General features: G+C 37.5%; 2 protein-coding genes across 2 annotated transcripts in view; one reads left to right on the top strand and one right to left on the bottom strand.

The window, feature by feature from the left end:
* Nucleotides 1-1,395: 1,395 nt before the first annotated feature.
* LOC306644950 (histone H3.3A-like) lies at nt 1,396-20,132 on the bottom strand (the record flags this gene model as incomplete). Its single annotated transcript, XM_079112181.1, has 2 exons — nt 1,396-1,855; nt 19,978-20,132. 2 exons carry the CDS (start codon nt 20,130-20,132, stop codon nt 1,396-1,398), a joined length of 615 nt encoding a protein of 204 aa, XP_078968307.1.
* The window catches only part of HACD4 (3-hydroxyacyl-CoA dehydratase 4), a 30,672-nt gene continuing 29,957 nt past the window's right edge, over nt 19,729-20,443 (top strand). Inside the window, exon 1 of the mRNA XM_079112430.1 lies at nt 19,729-20,168. Coding sequence (XP_078968556.1) covers nt 20,131-20,168 — 38 coding nt within the window. The 5' untranslated portion in view covers nt 19,729-20,130. The remainder of the gene's footprint in view (nt 20,169-20,443) is intronic.

The raw sequence follows: 20,443 nt of genomic DNA, 5'->3' as shown, positions 1-20,443 counted from the left end.
TCCCATTCAAATCTTTTTCCAGAATCATATTTCTATGATTGAAGTTTACAAGTTATATAGAAAACTCATCTGTGTGATTCTGATTCCAGGCATGATGGAATAATTGGTATCCTATAAATAATTATAAAACTCAACGAAATATATGAATCAACCTTTTTCCAGAACTGGACAAGAGATACATATGACCATGATCCCTCAGAGAAAGATAATATATAATGTGAGCTACACATTCATACTAACTTTCTCCTTGGGGCATTTTCCAAATTGTGAACAAGGAAGTCAATCCCAGGCAAAGAGTAGCAGTCTTGCTGGGTAAGTACAACAGAGATCGGAGTTCAAGGCTGATGAAATGGATGAAATTGTGCTTTGAGAAATTGGAAGAGGGAGAACCATTCAGGGATGGATCTCAGAACATCTGCACAGGTGTCCCCTTCTGTCTTTTTGCCAAATACTAAACTGTACAATCCCATGGCCAGGTTTTACAGTGCCTCTGCTGATGGATGGTTACCCCAAGCTTAGAGTCATACAGAGATTCTAAAAGTTTTTCAACAGAGAAAGGTGCTGGGGTTCCAACCAACTAGAATATACTGACTTCACTAAAGGCCTATTTAATTCACACCCAAGAAAGGTCAAGCCTCTGGAAGGGATACTCTTCCTCCAACATAATGGTGACTGTAGATCCACCCTGAACAAAACAACAGCAAAAATACTTAGATAGCATTGAGCTACATGCCAGTAAATTAGCCTGCCAGTAGAAAACTCAGTACTTTTAAAAGGACAATAAGATCCAGAGTCTCAACAACTAATATCAATAATGTCTAACCATAAAAAATGATTAGGCATGTGGAAGCAGAAATGAATACTGCATAAACAGGAAGTGAAACAGTCAATAGAAATAGACTACAGAGATGTTACAGATCTCAGAATTATCAAGACTTGAAAAATAGCTATTATAAATATGTTCAAAAGTGTGAAGGAAAAACATGAACCAGAGAAATAGACTACTTTTTTTTTTTTTTTTTTTTTTTTTTTTTTTGCCATCAATAAGAAATTTACTTGTTTAAGAAAGTCCAAATGCTGGCATTGTCCAGAAAAATTTAACAGTTTAATTTATAATCGTTATAAAGTTGAACTGCTAAAACTTGTTCACTGAAACATTTTGACTTGTATTAATGCTTTACATCCCCACACTTATATTAAAAATTCGCACACAAATGAAAATAGAAAAACAACCAATACCTGATTTTCCGTTCCCTGTTTTTCCACTTGTAATCATATACTTAGGTACCCTCTGACCCCATGGAAAAAAATATCTAATGTTCAGAACTACCAATAACAGGAAGAAGAGAAAAAAATTTATTTTGAGAAGGAAATGTTTCCCATTACAGTGAATTCTTAAGCGCATTCTCCACATATGCAGCATGCTAGTTGGATGTCTTTTGGCATAATTGTTACATGTTTGGCATGGGTAGCACACAGGTTGGTATCTTCAAAAAGGCCAACCAAATAGGCCTCACTTGCCTCCTGCAAAGCACCAATAGCTGCGCTCTGGAAGTGCAGATCTGTTTTGAAGTCCTGAGCAGTTTCTTGCACCAGACACTGGAAGGGGAGTTTGCGAATCAGAAGTTCAGTGGGCTTCTGATAACATCTAATTTCATGAAGTGCCACAGTACCAGACCTGTATTGATGAGGTTTTATCACCCCTCCAGTAGAGGGCACACTCTTGCGAGCGGCTTTTGTAGTCAATTGTTTCCTGGGTGCTTTACCACCGGTAGATTTGTGGTCAGTCTGCTTTGTACAAGCCTTACTTACCCACCTTCTCCTTCTGCTGCAGCTCAGCGAGCTAGAGGCAGTACTGGTGTTAGACAGCGACAGCCAAGACTACTATTTTAAAAGCAAGAAATGGAGCTAGGTACAGTGGCACATGCTGATAATCCCAGATCACAAGTTTGAGGCCAGCCTCAGCAACTTAGACCCTGACTCAAAGTTTAAAAACGAAAAAAAAGGCCTGGGGATGTAACCTAGTGATAAAGCACGCTGGGTTCAATCCCCAGTACAAAAACAAGAAAAAGAAATGGAAATCTTAGACTGAAAAACACAATATCTGAAGTGAATAATAAATTAGATGGTCTTAATAAAAGATTGGATGCTGCAAAAGAAAACATCAGTGACCTTGAAGGTAGACCAATAGAAACTACAAACTACTGCACCAAGAATAAAATACAGAAAAATAGAGCTTCATTGACTCATGGAATATGTTATTAGAATCCTAACAGAAAGAAGAGAGATTGAGGCAAGAAACAATGCTTGACAACAATAAGTGTTGGAGAGGATGTGGGGAAAAAAGGTACATTCATACATTTTTGGTAGGGCTGCAAATTAGTGCAGCCATTCTGGAAAGCAGTGTGGAGATTCCTTAGAAAACTTGGAATGGACCTACTTGGAATAGGTGGACCTACTTTGACCCAGCTATCCCACTCCTTGGCCTATACCCAAAGGACTTAAAATCGGCATACTACAGAGATACAGCCACATCAATGTTCATAGCTGCTCAATTCACAATAGCCAGACAGTGTAACCAACCTAGATGTCCTTCAATTGATGAGTGGATAAAGACACTGTGGTATATATATACAATGGAATATTACTCAGCTATAAAGAATAATAAAATTATGGCATTTTCAGGCAAATGGATGAAATTGGAGAATATCATGCTAAGTGAGATAAACCAATCTCAAAAATCCAAAAGACGAATGATCTCACTGATAAGCAGATGATGACCCATAATGGGGAGGTGGGAGTGGGGCAAGAATGGAGGAAGGAGGGACTGTATAGAGGGAAAAGAGGGGTGGGAGGGGTGGGGGGGTAGGATAAAATAACAATGAATCAAACAACATTACCCTATGTAAATGTATGATTACACAAGTGGTATGCTGTTACTCCATGTACAAACAGAAACAACATGTATCCCATTTGTTTACAATAAAAATTTTTAAAAATAAAAAAAAAAAGAAACAATGCTTGAAAACATGTGAGGCTCTATTCCAAGTTTAATTAAAAATCATATCAGAGTCTAAGAATCTCAACAAACCCTAAGCAGATAAACATGAAGAAATGACACCTAGATACATGACAGTCAAACTGCTTAAAATTAGTCTTAAAGGGGATTATAAAAAAGCGCATAACACACAGGGACAAATATTAAGAATTATTGTTGGTATCCTCATCAAAATGGTTTCAGAACACTATGGAAAAATATTTATAAAGTGCCAAAAGAAAAAAAATGCAACCTATCAATCTAGAATTGTGTGTATGGTGAAAATATCTTTCAAAAATGAGATAAAAGCACAGAATTCATCACCAGTCCTCCTGTATTAGAAAAACAATATGAAAGGAAATTTTAAGAATAAGGAGAAATGATATCAGATGAAATTAAATCCGTATGAAAGAATGGAGAATTGCAGAAATGGTAAATTTAAAGATCTTCCCCCTTATTGAAAAAATTTATTTAAAATATTTCTCAATGTAGAAGTATAATGTATGCCAGAATGTAAAATTAGAAATAATAGGAGCAAGCAAATGGAAGAAGTCTAAATTTCTTAGAATATGTGTGATGTGCAAAAACAACTCAATATAGATTATATGTTAAAGCATCTGATAATTCCTAGAGCAACTACTGAAAATATCAACAAAACTATAGCCAGAAATACAATATAGGAAATAAAATGAAATTCTTAGTAGTACTAGATAATTCTAAAAACTTTGGGCAAGGAGAACAAGAAAAAAAAAAATCAAACAGGGAAGACATAAAATGAATAGCAAGCTGGTAGACATTAATCCAATCATAGAAATCAAATGACCTAACTGTAAACTAAGTTAACAGAAAGAGATTGTCAGACTAGATAAAAAAAAAAAAATTAAAACCCAGTGTCCACGGATGTAACTCAGTGGTAGAGCATGTGCTTAACCTGCATGAGGCCCTAAGTTCAATACCCTGCATCCCCCAAAATGTAAAACCCAACTGCTGTATATGCTATTTACAAGAGACACACTTTAAACATATAGAAAAAGGCTAAAAGTAAAGGGATGGAAAAATATATGCCAGACAGTCATGTGTTAAAGGTACAGCAAATGTATCACTGTCAAAGTAGACATCGAGCATAACAAAATATTAGCAAAAAAATTCATCAAAATAAGGATGCTACATCATGACAGGGTAGGGTTCATTCCTTGCATTACTGGGATGCAACAAAGGTAATCTCAACAGATGCAGAAAGTCTTTTGACAAAATTTCATACCCATTCATGATGATTAAAAAAAAAAAGCTCTCAGCAAACTAATAATAGGAGGAAATCTCCTGAATCTGACAATCTACAGAACACCTACTACAAACTTCATACCTAGGAAGAAGACAATTTAGTCTGTCTTCACTAAGAACAGGAATGAGACAAGGATGTCTACTCTTACCACTTCTATTAAACACACTACCCTGGTCCTAGCCTGGATGATAAGGCATGTAAAACAAGTCATAAAAATCTGAAAGAAAACTAATTATGATCACAGAATAATTTCATTCTAAGGAATTTACCAAAAACAAGTATAACTGGTGAATTTAGCAAAGTCACAGAATAACAAGTTGATATGAAGATGGTTGTCTTCTAAAAAGACATGCAAATTTTTTTTTTCAATCATAGGGGAGACAATGATGTCTTAGATATGAAAGAATGCTTATTGTAGAGAATAATCATAAACTGGAATTTGTCAAAATTAAAACATCTGGTCATCAAAGATAATAAAATGAATAATCACAGAGTAGAAGAAATTATTCACAATATATGTATCTGGGAATGACCTTGTGTCCATAATATACAAATTCCTATAATTCAATAATACAAGACAATCCTATAAAAATGGAGAAAATACTTGAACAGACGCTTCACAAGGGAAGATACATAAATGTTTAATAAGCACATGAAATCCTGCTTCACCTCCTTAGTCAGGGAATGCAAACTAAAACCACAATGATATATATTATGTAACCCTGGGAAGGCTAAAATTAAAAACGCTGTGCCAAGTATTAATAAGGATGTAAAACTCGTTCCTTATTAGTAGGTATATAAGACGATACAATTGCTTGGGAAAACTGACAACTTATTTTAAAGCAAATACATATTTGTTGTGATCTAATAATTTCATTTTTAAGTTTTTATCTAAATTGAAAACAAATATCTAGTCTGCTACTATTTGTTGAGGATTTTTGAATCTATGTTAATCAAGGGTATTGGCATGTAATGCTTTCTGGTTTTGTTATCAGAGTGATGATATCCTTGTAGAATGAGTTTAGAGGAATTCCCTCCTTTTCAATTTTTTGGAATAACCTAAGAAAAATTAGAATTAGTTCTTTGAATGTTTTGTAGTATTTAGAGTAAATCTATCAGGTCCTGGACATTTTTAGATGGGAAATTTTTAATTCCCATCTAAAATGGGAGTTAATCTCATTCCTTATTCACTTATTCAAGCATTCAATTCCTTTGTGTTTCAACCTTGGTAAGGTGTGTGGGTCCGGGAATTTTTCCATTTCTTCTAATTTATCAAATTTGGTATGGAGTTCATAATAATCTCTAATGAGTACCTCTTTGCACTGCTTACTGCTTTGGTGTATCTCATAGGTTTTGATGTGCTGTGCTTTCATTTTTTTGAGAAATGTTTTAGTTTCCTTAATTTCTTCCTTGATCCATTTTTCATGAGCAAGTGGTTTAATTTTATATATTTTATAATTTCTAAAGTTTTCCTTGTTATTAATTTCTACTTCTATAGCACAGATGCTTGATATGATTTTTTATTCACAGAGTATTGTTTATGACCTACTATATGGTCTATCCGGGAGAATGTTTCACGTGCTGTTAGGAAGAATATGTAGTCTTCAGGTGTGTTCTATAGATGACTGCTAGGTCCATTTGGCCTAGTATGCAATTAATTCTACTATTTCTTTGCTGTCTTTAGATATCTGTCCATTGCTGAAAGTGAGGGTTAAAGTCCCCTACTGTTATTGTATTGGAATCTATTTCTCCCTTTAGGACTATTAATATCTGCCTAATATTGTTGAATATTAGGTCTTTAATAGTGGATACAAATATATTTAGAACTATTATTTTCCCTTGCTGAAGTGACCCCTTTATCATTACATAATGTTCTTCCTTGTTTCTCTTTACTACTTTTGATTTAAGGTCCACTTTGTCATTTATAAGTATGGCTACTCCTGCTTTTCTTTGCATTCCATTTGTATGGAATATCCTATTCCAGGCCTTCAGTCTACGCCCATTCTTAGAAGTGATGTGAGTTTCTTATGAATAACATGTAACTGAATCCTTTTATTAGCCAGTCATTCTGATTTTAAGTGGAGAATTGAATACAATTACATTTAAGGTAATTATCCATATATAATGTCTTACTACATCATTTTATAATTTGCTTTCTATTTCATTTATTTCTTCCTCTCTTACAGGATTCATTTGTGGTTAAGCGATTTACTGTACTTGTATGTTTTGATTCCTTATTTTTGTTTTTTTTTAATGGATTTTGTTTCACGGTTATCATGAGGTTTATAAAACACATCTTTTAATTATAACAATCTATTTTGAAGTGATAACAACTTAACATTGTTGTAAAGATAGAAAAAGATGCCAAAAAAGATAAAATATAAAACATTGAACACTCACCTCCATTCCTCCCCACATTTTGAATTTTTCGTGAACCATTTTGCAATTTTATATAATACCTTTTAATGTATTTATGTGGTTATTATTTATAATTCTTTTTAGTTTTCATGCTAAAGTTATGAAGTTTTTGTACCATGTTTAAAATATTAGGAAATTCTGAATTTGTATAGTTATCCATACCAGTGAGTTTTATACCTTCCCAAGTTCCCATGTTTTTTCTTCTGATTAATGTCTCTTTCAGGTTAATGAAATCTCTTTAACATTTCTTCTAGGGAAAGTCTGGTGGAGAGATATCCTTAGGTTTTTTTTTTGTTTTTGTTTTTGTTTTTTAATAGTAATACCTTTATTTTGCCTTCAGTTTGTAAAGGATAACTATTCTGGATGCAGTATTTTAGATTGGCACTTCTTCTTCTTCTTCTTCTTTTCAAGTACTGTTAAAATCTCATTCCATTCCCTCCTGATTTATAGTTTCCTTTGATAAGTCTGCTGTCAGGCAAATTGAGATACTTATGTGTTTTATTTCTGTTGCTGATTTGAAAATCCTCTGTATCTTTAACCCTTAAGAACCTGATTATAATACATCTTGGGATAAACTGACTGAGTTCAACTGGTCATCTTTGACCATTCTATTGCTGAATATTTGTATCCTCATCTAGGTTTAGGAAGTTTTCTATTTTCTCTTTGAAAAAGCATTCTGTATCTTTGACATGTCTTTATTGAACCCCAACAGTCTAGACATTACTCTCTTAATGCTGCTTCAAAGTTCCTGTAAGCTTTCTTCATTTCTCTTTATAATTTTTTCTCTTTCCACTATGTGTTTTCTGGTAGCCTGTCTTGAAGCTCTTTAATTCTTTCTTCTGTTTAGTCTGTTCTGCTATTGATGCCTTCCATCACATTTATTTCACTTAGCAATACTTTTCAAGTCAAAGATTTCTGTTTGATTTCTTTTACTTACTTTTATCTCTCTATTGTTTCTCTGATACAGTACCAAATCGTTTCTCTATTTTCTTGAAGTTCATTGGATTTCCATAAAATGGCTATTTTGAATTCTTTTTTCAAGTGTTTTTACATATTGGTTGTCATATGGTTAGTCCCTGGTGCCTTGATTTGTCTGTTGGACAATATCATAATTCCTGAACATTCTTACTGCTTGTTGGCACATGACATCATCTGCCTATTGAAGAATTAGATATTTATTCCAGTCTTTGTAATATGGTATTATTTGTGCCTGTCTTTTCTGAAATTCTAGGCAGGCTACTTATTTTATCTACGACTATAGTACTGCTGCTATTTCATCCCTAAATGGTGTCCTGATTCTAGGTTTGCCATGAGTCCTCTACTGGCATCTCGTTATCACTTCAGCACTAGAGGATTTGCCAAGCCCAAGAGTGTTCTAAATACATAGTTGATGTGTTTATAATAAATTAGGAGAGTGCCTAAAAAGTTTTTCATCCCCACAATGGTGTCAGGCTGGAGTAGGCCCTCATGCCTGTCCACCACCATTGTCGGGCATCATAGGATTTTTCCTAACTTTGAGCCTTACATGAGAGAACTGGTTCCAAGCTCAGATGCAATAACTTGGTTCCTGTTTCCCTTTTCTTCCCCCAAGCAGACAATTACTCTCCCTCTGTTGTGCTGCCTGGGGCTGGAGGAAGGATAGGTTGGCCATCAGTACTGTTATTCTGGATCACACCCAGAGCCCACAGCCTGCATAGAGTAGAATAGCACAGGTCCAGAGCCACACTGCTGTGGACTGCCTGCTGCCGATGTAGACTTTTGGCCCAAGGCAACCAGCCATGGGTAACGCTGAGTGCAATCAATCTCTGATCAACAGGGGTTGCAGTCTACAGCTGGCACTGGGGTGGTTCTAGAAACTCCATCCACTGGCAGTGACCTGGGGACAGAGATCATTAGAATTTTCCCAGTATTAGGTTTCACCAACGTGACACTGATTTCCAAGGAAAATTCTGTGCTCACTTTCCTGTCTTATTGCCCAATAGATGGAGTTTTTTGCCTAGATGTGCTGAGTTTGGCTGTGGGGTAATGGAGACAGTTCCTTGGATCTCTGGCTCACCTGGTTCCAGAGGTTCAGTCTGCAGATTCTAGCCTGAGGGCAGGGACTGTGGGACTCAGCCCAGCTTTGGGTTTCACCATGGCAGGCCCAGCACCGGGTTTCAAGCCTAGTGCCTGAATTTATCTCCCTTCTCAAAGTGAGAGGTGTCTCAATTTAATTGAAATTAAATTTAATTTCAATTTAATTGAAATTTCACCTGTGTCAGACATTAAGTTACTATATGCACTAATGTCAGACATTAAGTTACTATATGCCATGTTGCTTGGGCCTTGGAGGAAGGTTCATATGGCCAGCTCTTTTCTTTCTGCCTTTTGCAATGAATCTTTTCTTATACTAAAACAGGCACCATGGTCTCTCTCCTGGCTCACTTAGATCTTAGGGAGGTGTTTAGTACACAAATAGTTGTTCAAAGTGGTCTGTCTCTATGGGAGATGATTGCTGGAGGATCTTACTGAGCTACCATCTTGTTCTGCTCTCCAAACTTCTATAATTTTACCTTGGTTGAACAGCTCTTCCTAACACCAAGGTTGTCCAAACCATGTAAACTTTATAAGTTGTTTTATTGATCTTTGAACTTAATTCTGTAATCCACTGGGAATTTGTTTTTTTTTATGTGACTGTATGATAGGGTTCCAACTTTCTTTTCCTCCAGATAGACTAACCACGTGTATCAGTCATCTCTTAAATAAGTGATCTTTTTCTTGTTTAATTGAAATTTCACCTTTGTCAGACATTAAGTTACTATATGTACTAAAATCCCTTACTGGGATCTTGATTGTTTTCTATTGTTCAATTATTTTTTCCTATTTTGATGTCCTGAGGCTATGACATATGTTGTCTTACACATTCAAAAATTTTTTTCTTATAATACGTAAGAAATTTTTATTTTGTACTTCAAATCATTTTCATTTTCCTCCTTTGATTCTTGTCTTAGCTATTCTTAGAAATTCTTAGTAATTTAGTACTCTGTATGAACTTCAAGATTATTCAACTTCTATAGTGTCTGATTCTAATTAGAATTACCTTCCATTTATAGATCAATTGGAAAACTTAAATTTAGGGGATATTATGCATCCATCAAAGAACATAACATATTTTTCTGTTTCTTTCATTTTTTAATACCCTACAATAAAGTTTTTTAACTCCTTTCTTAACCTATTTTCTTTCTTGTTTATTTCTAGGTATCTTACATCCTTGTTACTACTATGAATGGAATTTGTAATTCTATTTTCTTTTTAACTGGTTATGACTTTTATAAAGAAAGAATTTACAAAAAAATTTTTTTCTTAAAATTAAGGCCCATACCTCGTGTCTTTTGTAAATGCCTTGCCTTTCCTATAAAGGCAAGTCTCAGCCCATAAATCATCAGTGAAAATTAATCGAGACTAGTCCCATTTTTCTTTCTCCTAAATCATCTCCTATTGGCTCACGCACCTGACTTCTGATTTGTGCACTCATTTTACAGTTCTTTCTTGACTGATTTCTATTTGTCGTCTACTTGGTGCCACCCCTTTCCCTCAGACTAGTCTGGGATAGCACACCTCTGGATTTGAGTACTCTCTCAGACAGTACTGAAGCGATTTTCAGCTATGGAGAATAAAACTTTTATAACAGCAATATAAAGCAACTAATCATCGCCACAATGATCTTTAAAGTTATATATGCACTAAAGATTATTCCTAATAAGCAGATAAAAACCTATTAAGCATTTGAAGAGTAGAGAATTTAGGTGTGGCTATATTAGACTAATAAGCCTCAATAATCAATAGAGTAAATCTCAAATAAGTTTAAGTAATCTTCCTCTCACCTTGACTCTTGTATCTAATGGTTAAAGATACAATTTAACTTTCTGTGGTCCCTTCCTGCTACACCCACAGAAACCCAATCTCCCCACACCCTCAGCAAGAGACAGGGAAATCAGATTTTTTTTTTTTTTTTATCTGCACAATAGGCAAAGACAAGTACACTTTATATATAATATCTTTCTACTCCCTGCTCTTGTTTAGCCAATCCTTATCTTAAAAGCCAATCTAAATATTTATATCTGGGTTTAGCTTTGACTTTAATTTGTTACAGAACTTTCCACTTTTTGAATCCACCTCTGCTTCTTCTGCATCCTCCTATCCCCAATCTGTGCATCACCTCCTCTTTTATGACCTTCTCCCCTCAACCCCACCCCTGTGCTGAGGATTGAATACAGTGCTTCATGCTTGCTAGGCTAGCGGTCTACCACTGAGCTACACTCTCAGCCCTATAACTCTTTCTTAATACAGAAAATACATTGGGTATTATCTGACTAAGTCTAAGCTCTTGAATTTCATTAACATCGATAATTCCTTTGCCTACCATTGCTTAAGCCTTTTCCAATCCTACTACCAACCCTCGGTTCTGTCTTCCACAGGCTTCCACATAAATCAACAGGCAGCATTCCCGGCTCCACCTTTAAAGTGCTGGAACAAGTTGGCTTCTGAGCCTACCAGGTCCTTGCCCTCTTTCTCATTTGATTGGACCCTGAGAGTTATTTCAATGGACCCTCACATGGGAGGTTGGATAGGGTCAGTCACAATTATTTTCATTTTAAAAGTACAAGAACCACTGGGATAGATTCAAACTAAAAAGCTTTCTCTCAGCAAAGGAAACTATCAGCAATGCGAAGAAAGAGCCTACAGAGTAGGAGAATATCTTTGCCAATCATACTTCAGATAGAGCACTAATCTCCAGAATCTATAAAGAACTCAAAAAACTCTACTCCAAGAATTCAAATAATCCAGTCGACAAATGGGCTAAGGAAATGAATAGACACTTCACAGAAGAAGATCTACAAGCAATCAACAAACATATGGAAAAATGTTCAACATCTCTAGTAATAAGAGAAATGCAAATCAAAACCACCCTAAGATTCCATCTCACCCCAATTAGAATGGCGATTATCAAGAATACGAGCAACAACAGGTGTTGGTGAGGATGTGGGGAGAAAGGTACACTCATACATTGCTGGTGGGGCTGCAAATTAGTGCAGCCACTCTGGAAAGCAGTGTGGAGATTCCTTAGAAAACTTGGAATGGACCCTCCATTTGACCCAGCTATCCCACTCCTTGGCCTATACCCAAAGAACTTAAAATCAGCATACTACAGAGATACAGCCACATCAATGTTCATAGCTGCTCAATTCACAATAGCCAGACAGTGGAACCAACCTAGATGCCCTTCAATTGATGAGTGGATAAAGAAACTGTGGTATATATATATAATGGAATATTACTCAGCCATAAAGAATGATAAAATTATGGCATTTTCAGGCAAATGGATGAAATTGGAGAATATCATGCTAAGTGAGATAAGCCAATCTCAAAAAGCCAAAGGACGAATGATATCGCTAATAAGTGGAGGATGACACATAATGGGGGGGAGGGAAGGGTTAGTGTTAGGGTTAGAGTTAGGGTCAGGGAGGGGGGCAAGTATGGAGGAAGGAAGTACTGTATAGAGGGTAAAGAGGGGTGGGAGGGGTGGGGGGAAGGGAAAAAATAACAGAATGAATCAAACAACATTACTCTATGTAAATTTATGATTACACAAATGGTATGCCTTTACGCCATGTCCAAACAGAGAAACAACATGTATCCCATTTGTTTACAATAAAAAAAAAAAAAAAAAAAGTACAAGAGCTGAGCTAGGGATATAGCTCAGTGGTTAAATCTGGTTGAGATCCTTGGTCAGACACCCAGTACCATACAAATAAATTGGTAGATAAATTTTAAAAAATACGTGGGTAGATAAATAATCCAGTTGACAGGCTTTAATATTTGTCCAGTACCATGTAGAAGTGAAACCTAGACTTGAACCCAGCCCTTCTATCTGAAAATTCTTTGCCTTCAGTAACTGCTTCTGTCTCTGGGCATAAAGAAAGAAAAGTGCCTGGCCTTTTATGAAATTGCAGACTCCTAGAGAATGGAAACTGTGTCTTTGTCTTTAAATTCATTCTGTCCCAAACACCCAGTAAGGGCCCACCTGGAACGAAGATTTGCACATTATTTTTGATAAACATTAATTCTACTGGGAAATATACATAAGCAGCAGGGTGAAAATATAAAACGAAAGCATGAGTGAAGATGTGCAAACATTAACAGCAGTTACAGATGATGGCTTTCCTAGAGCAGCTTTTATAAAGAGTATATATTTAAGATATGGAATGAATCATGGTGTTGCAGAATATTAGAGCTAGGTCATAAAAATCTTTATGATCCTCTTTTTCTGTTCCCCCTCCACGGACAGAACAGCCAACATTTAGAATGTGATATGACGTAAAGGAATCTGAGGAGTAGCCCTTTTTGTTCAAGCCCCAGAATTCATTATTCAAGGAAAGATTCTTCTGGTCATATTTCTTTTGGGACCGGCATTCCCTAGCATTGTTAATCTCTATAATATACAGCATACAATGAGCTATGTTCATCTATGTAAACATCCCAAGTTAATGTGAATACTTGAGATTTTTCTAAATTTGTTTACAAAATTTTCCTTACTTTAAAACAGGATTACAAAAGATGCTGCAATTTTGTTTCTTAACATTGTGTGTATCCAAAAACAAAGTATTACATTCTTACAGCCTGAATTCGTTTTTTAAAACGCCTTCCTTTAGAACACCAAAAAGCGACACTATCTTAAAAGATGATCAGAAAGAAACACATAATTTTATACAGCGCAATCAATATAAATGTTGTCTTCTTTTGAAACAATCCATGACCCAGATGTTTCCATTACTAAAAAAGTAAGCTTTGTCTTTAAAAAAATTACTGTGTTAAGTTGGTTTTCCATAGGCGACTCCTCTAAGCAGTTTATAAAGTGAATGAATCTAAGAGAAGCAGTTTTAGGTAAGAGACAATGACATAAAACAGAAATATATTTGAAATGAAAATGTATATGCATCGAAATAAAACCTTAACTGCATATATGAAACAGGGATAACAGTTTTGAAAAACGCTAATGTAACTCTCTTTATATTTCTCTGTATGTGACCTTCTTGGACTGCCAGAGCTGATCTTTATGTCTCAGGATTAAGAGCATATTGTAGTAAGAATGCAAAGGAATAGAATGAGTTCACGCTCAAACTTTACCTATCGAAGTAGGGTTTTCCGTTTGTAGTAAAGCAATGGTTTTGAAAGTCAAACTGAAGCAAGACAAAAAGGCACTTCTAAGTTGCCCCCAAAGATTCATTTTATGATAGCAAAACTTAGAAAGCTGTGGATTGTTTTGAAATAAAGCATAGAGAAAGAAAATTAAGGATAGGACCATAAGGGAATACACACCTGCCTGGGGGATTAGTGGAGAAATTTCTAGGGTGGGAGGAAAGAAATTCGAAAAAAGCAACCACGAAAAAATGGAGGGTAGAACAGGAGACACACGCAGAATGGAAAGATCTAGTGAAAGCCCCGGTTTCCTCTCACCCAACTCCCAACCACAGGGATAAATTGAACCACCATGCAGGGCTGGGGCTTGGTGAGGATAGGAGATGCCGGGATTGCAAAATTTTAGAGGTTCTCCTCTCAGTACTGAAAACCTGAAAGAAAGTGCCTCAGATTTCATGCTCTTGGTGTCTCACCAGCTTCACCCAGCTCCAGCTCTGTGACAAAAATGGTGGTGTGGCAACTTTTTTGAGCAACAAGGAAGAATCACAAGCCACTGGTTTAGTGTCCTGCTTTCTCAGGCAGATACAAGAAAGCCTGTGAGCTTTCAGAGCAGCATCACTTACTGTGGTGTAGGAAAGACAAGTACCTGCATAGAGGCCAAGGGCTGGGAAATAAGATACCCAGGCAAAAATTGAAGACAGGCAGCAGGTGGGGTCAGTTTAATCTCAACAGATTCAGTGAGGACATGTCTACTACACAGAAAGCAGTGTGACGAAGCCCCTCAGCTGGAGCATAGCCCATGAATCTGTGAATATCAGGGGACCCAGTCTTCACTGACAGGTGGTGTGAATGTTCCAATCCATCAAGGTAACTGGGGGAGAAGGGTAGTAACTCAGACTAAACTGGGAGATTGTGAGTTTAAGTTGGCAAAGTTTGTTTTGTATTGTTTTGTTTTCTCCTGATAATAAATGGGATATGCTTTTATGAACAAGAATAAATCAATTATTCCAAATTAATAACCAAAAAACCCCCATTTCTGTGTATAAAAAATTAGTATGCTGAATTTTAACAATGTGGTGCAATATAACTTATAATAAACATGAATTTTGCAGGCTTTCAGACAAATATACACCTGTAAAACCACCATCACAATTCAGAAAATGAACATTTCTGTTTCCCTCCTTTGTGATCTATCCCATGTCACTTCTTAACCCCATCCATTCTTAGGTAGCCACTGATTGGCCTTCTAACACTGTAGACTAGTTTCCATTTCCTAGAATTTTAAATATGTGAACTCATGGTATCTAATTTAAAAAAAAAACTGGCTTCAGTTTATTTTTTTAACTCAGCATAATTATTTTGAGTTTCATCTATATTGCTTGCATGACTAATTTCCTTTTTATTGCTGAGTAATATTCCACACATGGTTATGGAACATTTTGTTTATTCAGTCATCTGTTGATAAAATGTTGGGTCATATCTAGTTTTGGACAGTTATAAAGTTGTATGTAAAAGTTCCAGGTTTAGCACATCTTCAACACTTGAGGTAGTGAGTCTTTTCAATTTTAATTGTCCTCATAAGTAAGTAGTGGGTTTCTCATTGTGTTATTGTTTGCATTTTCCTTACAAATAATGATTTTTGAACAAATGTTTTTGTTCCTTCCATGTATCTTTGGTGAAAGTTGTATTCAAATCTTTTGCCCATTTTTAAAAAACTGGTTTGTCTTATTGACTTTTGAGAAGTCTTTATATGTTTGTATACAAGCCCTGTATTAGTCATGTTTAATGAATATTTTCTCCAAGGCAATTGCTTATCTTTTTATTTGTTGAAATGTCTTTTGAATATCATAAGTAGCTTAAAAATACTAGATTAAATATCTAATATGGTATCTAAGAAGTATCTATCAAAGATCTAAGAAATCTCTGCCTAACCCAGTCTGGAAGTTTTATAGTTTTAGGTGTTAAAAATTGACAATTATATGTAATATAAAGAAAGTCAGTACTTTTAAACAAATATTAAACAACCATATGAAACAAATTAGTATAGCATAGTGGTAAAGAATTCAATATCTAGAGACAGATGAAAGTTCCAATTTTGGTTCCAACATTTAATTAGCTGTGATCTTGGTTGAAATTATTTAACTGGTCTGACCTTGTTTCCTTAACTAAAAATTAGGGTAAGAACACATGAAACTGACTGACTGGATCACAGAGTCTCTAGGGTCCTGTAGTGATCTAGCAGCCTGTGAAATTTTAATCTGTGCTGTAGGACTGGCACTGGGGAGAAGGGTGAACACTCAAAATTCCTGGTGATGGAAATGAATAAGAAATCTGGAAATGACAGTTATCAGTGTATAATTGTTTCCTTATAAAACAATTTCTGACAGAAGAAAAAGAGGGTAATGTGTTCCTTATGATATAGTTCTTGTCTCTCGGTGCAAATTCATATGAAGCACTGACATTCAAAAAGTAAGATTACCAAGAAGTAAGATGGAAAAAAGAAAAAAAGATGTATAGAGGGAAGGAAGGAGGGATGGAAAAGGGCCCAAAGGACAGATTTCTAGTCATAGGATTTAATTTCTCTGGAGATCTTTGTGTAAATTATATGCTTTATTAATTCTTGTGTATTTTTAAAAATTTTTAAGCCAGTCTGTTACTACCATGAAAAATGTTTCAAGACTTTAGCCACCTAGGGTTGTTTGTTTGTTTGTACTGAGGATTGAACCCAGAGGCACTCTACCACTGAGCTACATCCCCAGCCCTTTTCTATTTTTTATTTTGAGACGAGGTCTCCCTAAGTTGCTTAGGGCCTCACAAAGTTTGAAGCTAGCTTTGCAATCCTTTTACTTTGGCCTCCTGGATTGCTGGCATTCAGGCATGTTCCACCATGCCTGGCCTCGTTCATCTTCTTTGTGACGAAAAAATTTAAACATTTTCCAAAGGGGAAAAAAAAATGAAATGTTCCTATAATTAATAAAATTCCTTCCCAGGCAGGAATATATATTAATTCAGTTATTTGAACTATTTTGGCCTCTGACTTCTTCTATACAAGTGGATAATTGAAAGTGCCACATATTTTAGCAATCACTGAATATTTTATTTTGATTAAATTTGGGGGAGAGGAAGACTCATATCCATTCACTCAATGCTTTTAATAGACACCTACCTTGCTGGGCACTGCACTAGATACGATTGTCCATTTTCTCTATATACTTTCTTACTTGATCTTCCCCAAAACTGCACTTTGGGCAATAGAAACTATTTTTAAAGGTTGAGACTTGTAAAATTCTCACCGTTGGTTACAAGCAGAGCACTCTTGGAATCTGTAATCTAGTTGGGCAGACAAATACCTCTGTGACACTCTAAGTCCTGTTGTGGATATTAACCCAGGGTGCCTCCCAGTGGGAAGCTCTGGAGAAAGTCTGTAAGGAATAAGTGGAACTCTGACAGGTAGATATGGCGTTGGGAGAAAGGGAAGAAGAGGAAGAGCAATTCCAAGTAACATAAATGTCTCACAGAGGCCCATCTCCCAGACAATGCCTGGAGGTGTCACAGAACAGCAAGCTGCTCTAATTTTTGTGGGAAAATAGGTTGGTAGGAGATGACAGCATATAACAGGCTTGGAAGCATAGTGAGATCACTGTAGAAGGCAGAACAGGGCCAAAAATAATTATGGCCAGGAGAAAAGATTGGTCAGAACTGTTTTAATAAATCCTGCAGCTCTTAACTCATCAATGAGAGTCTAAAGGAGTGAAAAGTGGAGGCAGGGAAGCTGGAGGAGACTTTGTGAGGAAAGTTGGGAGGAGCTTGGGAGGATGTGCACTGGTTCCCTGCCAGGAGAGAGGGAGAATTTCACTGCCCATCCAGACTGTTGTCTCAAAAACTCTTTTTGTACTTATTCGTTGGAAAGTAAAGTAGAATTCCATGTTTGATTTGAAAGGGGCTTTTTGTTTTGTTTTGTTTTGTTTTTTGTTTTTGTTTCATGATGGGTTGGCTTGTTCTTTATCTGGCAACTAAAAGAACATTTTTTGTGTGCAGCAGCAAGGTATAACCCAAGCGATGCTCCAGGCAAGTCAGTGTAGGGATGATGTGCAGAATGGATTTGAGGAGGTCAGTTGCTCCTTATCCAGGTACTGGAAAGTAAGGAATGAAGGTGGAATCCTAGTGATTGGTAGGAGATCTTGAAAGAATGGAATCAATAGAATTTGATTGCACTGGGTAGGTGCAATGTTGACTTCCAAATTTTAAAACTCAAGTGGCTAGGAAAATGGTGGTCTCCCTGTGGAAAAAAGACAATGATTTGGAGGGAAAAATGTTAAGCTTATTTTAAATTCTGGAAGTAACAGTAGGACTTTCAAGAAGAAGCATCCAGAAGTTGTTCAAAGGTCAGAGCTTGTGTCCATGAGGGAAGTAGGAGGCTGATAACACAGTCAGAAGTTGTCTGCAAGGGTTGAAGGATAACATGGTGGCAGACCAAAAAGGAATGACTGACCAAGGGCAGATCTCTGAGGAAACAGAGCAGGAGAAAGGGAACCCCCCACCACAGAGATAGAAGGACAGGAGCACAGAGTCTAACTTTCACAGTTGCCAAAGTAAAGAGAAGAGGGTGAAAGAGGTGAAATGCAGAGCTGTTGAGGAGGATGAGGATGTGGATGTCAAGGATGTGTTTGGTGATAAAGGAACACTTCTTCTGAGCAACTTGCCACCTTACCTTTTTCCCTCCACACTCATCTGGGACTTTCTGTTGTTGCTTGACTGTGCCTGTGCACAAATGGCCTTGGTAACAGGTTATCCACCAGCGTTTGCTCTTTAGATCTAATGCTCCCTGAAATGACCCTGTGGGGTCATTTGACAAAGGGAAACAGGATGGGGATTTGAGGGACCCTGAGAACAGTTTCTGAAAAGAGTTGAGAAGTCAAACTGTAAGGTGTTATGGAATAAGAGGATGGTAAGGAATGAAAGGAGCACCTCACAGAGATGGCAGGCAGGGAGTTATGGGAAAGTTGCACTAAGAGAGGAGCAGAATAAATGTTTAATTCTAGGGTAAGAGATTTAAATATGTTCCTAACCAGTGGTGAAAGCCAATGGAGAGGGGAGAATGAAGAGGCAAAAAGAGGCAGGGGTAACAACTGATAGGGTTTGAGAAGGGACTGGTGGATGAGGGGACAGATTAACCCTGGCCAAAGGCAGGGGCTGGGAGAATGCAGAGATGCAGACATGAGAGGTGACTCTAGTGACTGGGCTATGAGGAAGGAAACTAGGGCCTCATGGTTAAAAAATCAAATAAACTGACCTTCAAGTTCTAATACTGCCATTTGTCAGTGGTGACAACATTTCAAGTCTCAACTTCCCTTCCCATAAAATGGGGCACGACCATCCACCTACAGTAACTGGATGTTATTGGCACTAACTTGCAACTATCTGTTGCACTAATTTGTCTGTTTGTTTTTGTTTGTTCTGTTTTTGTCTCTTTCCCTGATAGGACAGAGTACAGCTGTAGGATGGTTCTGATAAAATCTTATCAGCAAAGTGTGAGGTGGGCCATCTGATTATGGGGATTTTAATGCCGTAGTACTGAGAGCTCAGTAAAAGGTTTACAAGTGCTGAGCGTAGGAGAGGGATATAAATACAACGTCAATAAAAACTTGTAAGCATTAGTGAGGACTTGGGATATTCATTCAAGGGCAAGGACAGATTCTTGGAGAAGTCTAGCGCCTTTTGAAAAAGGAGTTGGGGGCGATGTGACCACAGTCTTCTTTCTGGCCTGTGAGGGTTGTAATTAAAGGTGCCAACCCAGGATGCACGCATACTCCGAGGCTTTCAGGTGGACTTCAGCAAGTTTCAAAGCCCCAGAAGTCTCCCAGATGTGTAAATCTCCACGGGGCTAGCAAATGGGTCTTAACCCAAAGATTGGGAGCCTGTAACCAGAGCTGGGAAGCCCGCTGGGACTGCAGATGGGCTAGATCCAGGCTGCTCCACAGCCTGGCTGGCGCAGTCTCGCACACTTCCCACGCCCCGGCCAGCCCTTCCTAGTGCGGTGCTGCAGGAACTTGGTTTTCACCTTTTGCCCATCGCAAAGACCTCAGGCTTCTTTTTGTAAACTGCTGAGTGTGGAGACGCCCCGCCCTTTCCTCGTCTGCAACGGGCCGCCCCTCGCGCCTCCCCGCCCAGGCTCCTTCCTGGATGGCGCTGGAGGTCCTGGTGGCGGAGGCCCATGGGACCCGTGATGCTGCCCGCCTGGCTGCAGCCCAGGTAGGTTGCTTCGCAGAGGTGGGAGGGGACAGGAAGGAGTGGATGGGAGGAAGGGCCGCCGACAGAGGCGGGGAATGAGCCCCGGAGTCACCCACCAGCCCAGCTGTGACACCCAGCCCTACCAGCCCGCCCTCCCTGGAAGCTCTAGACAGTTATTAGCTAAATTAATTCTCTTGACAACCTTAGCAAGAAGGCTGTCTTTTCCCCATTTTTGGAGATGAGGAAATGGGAAGGAAGGACAGGCTGTGTGGTCATTCCTTCCCTTTGTACACTTT

Source organism: Sciurus vulgaris (genome assembly GCF_902686455.1).
Source record: "Sciurus vulgaris genome assembly, chromosome: 15".
Lineage (NCBI taxonomy): Eukaryota > Metazoa > Chordata > Mammalia > Rodentia > Sciuridae > Sciurus > Sciurus vulgaris.
This window is presented reverse-complemented; position numbering and strand designations above follow the sequence as displayed.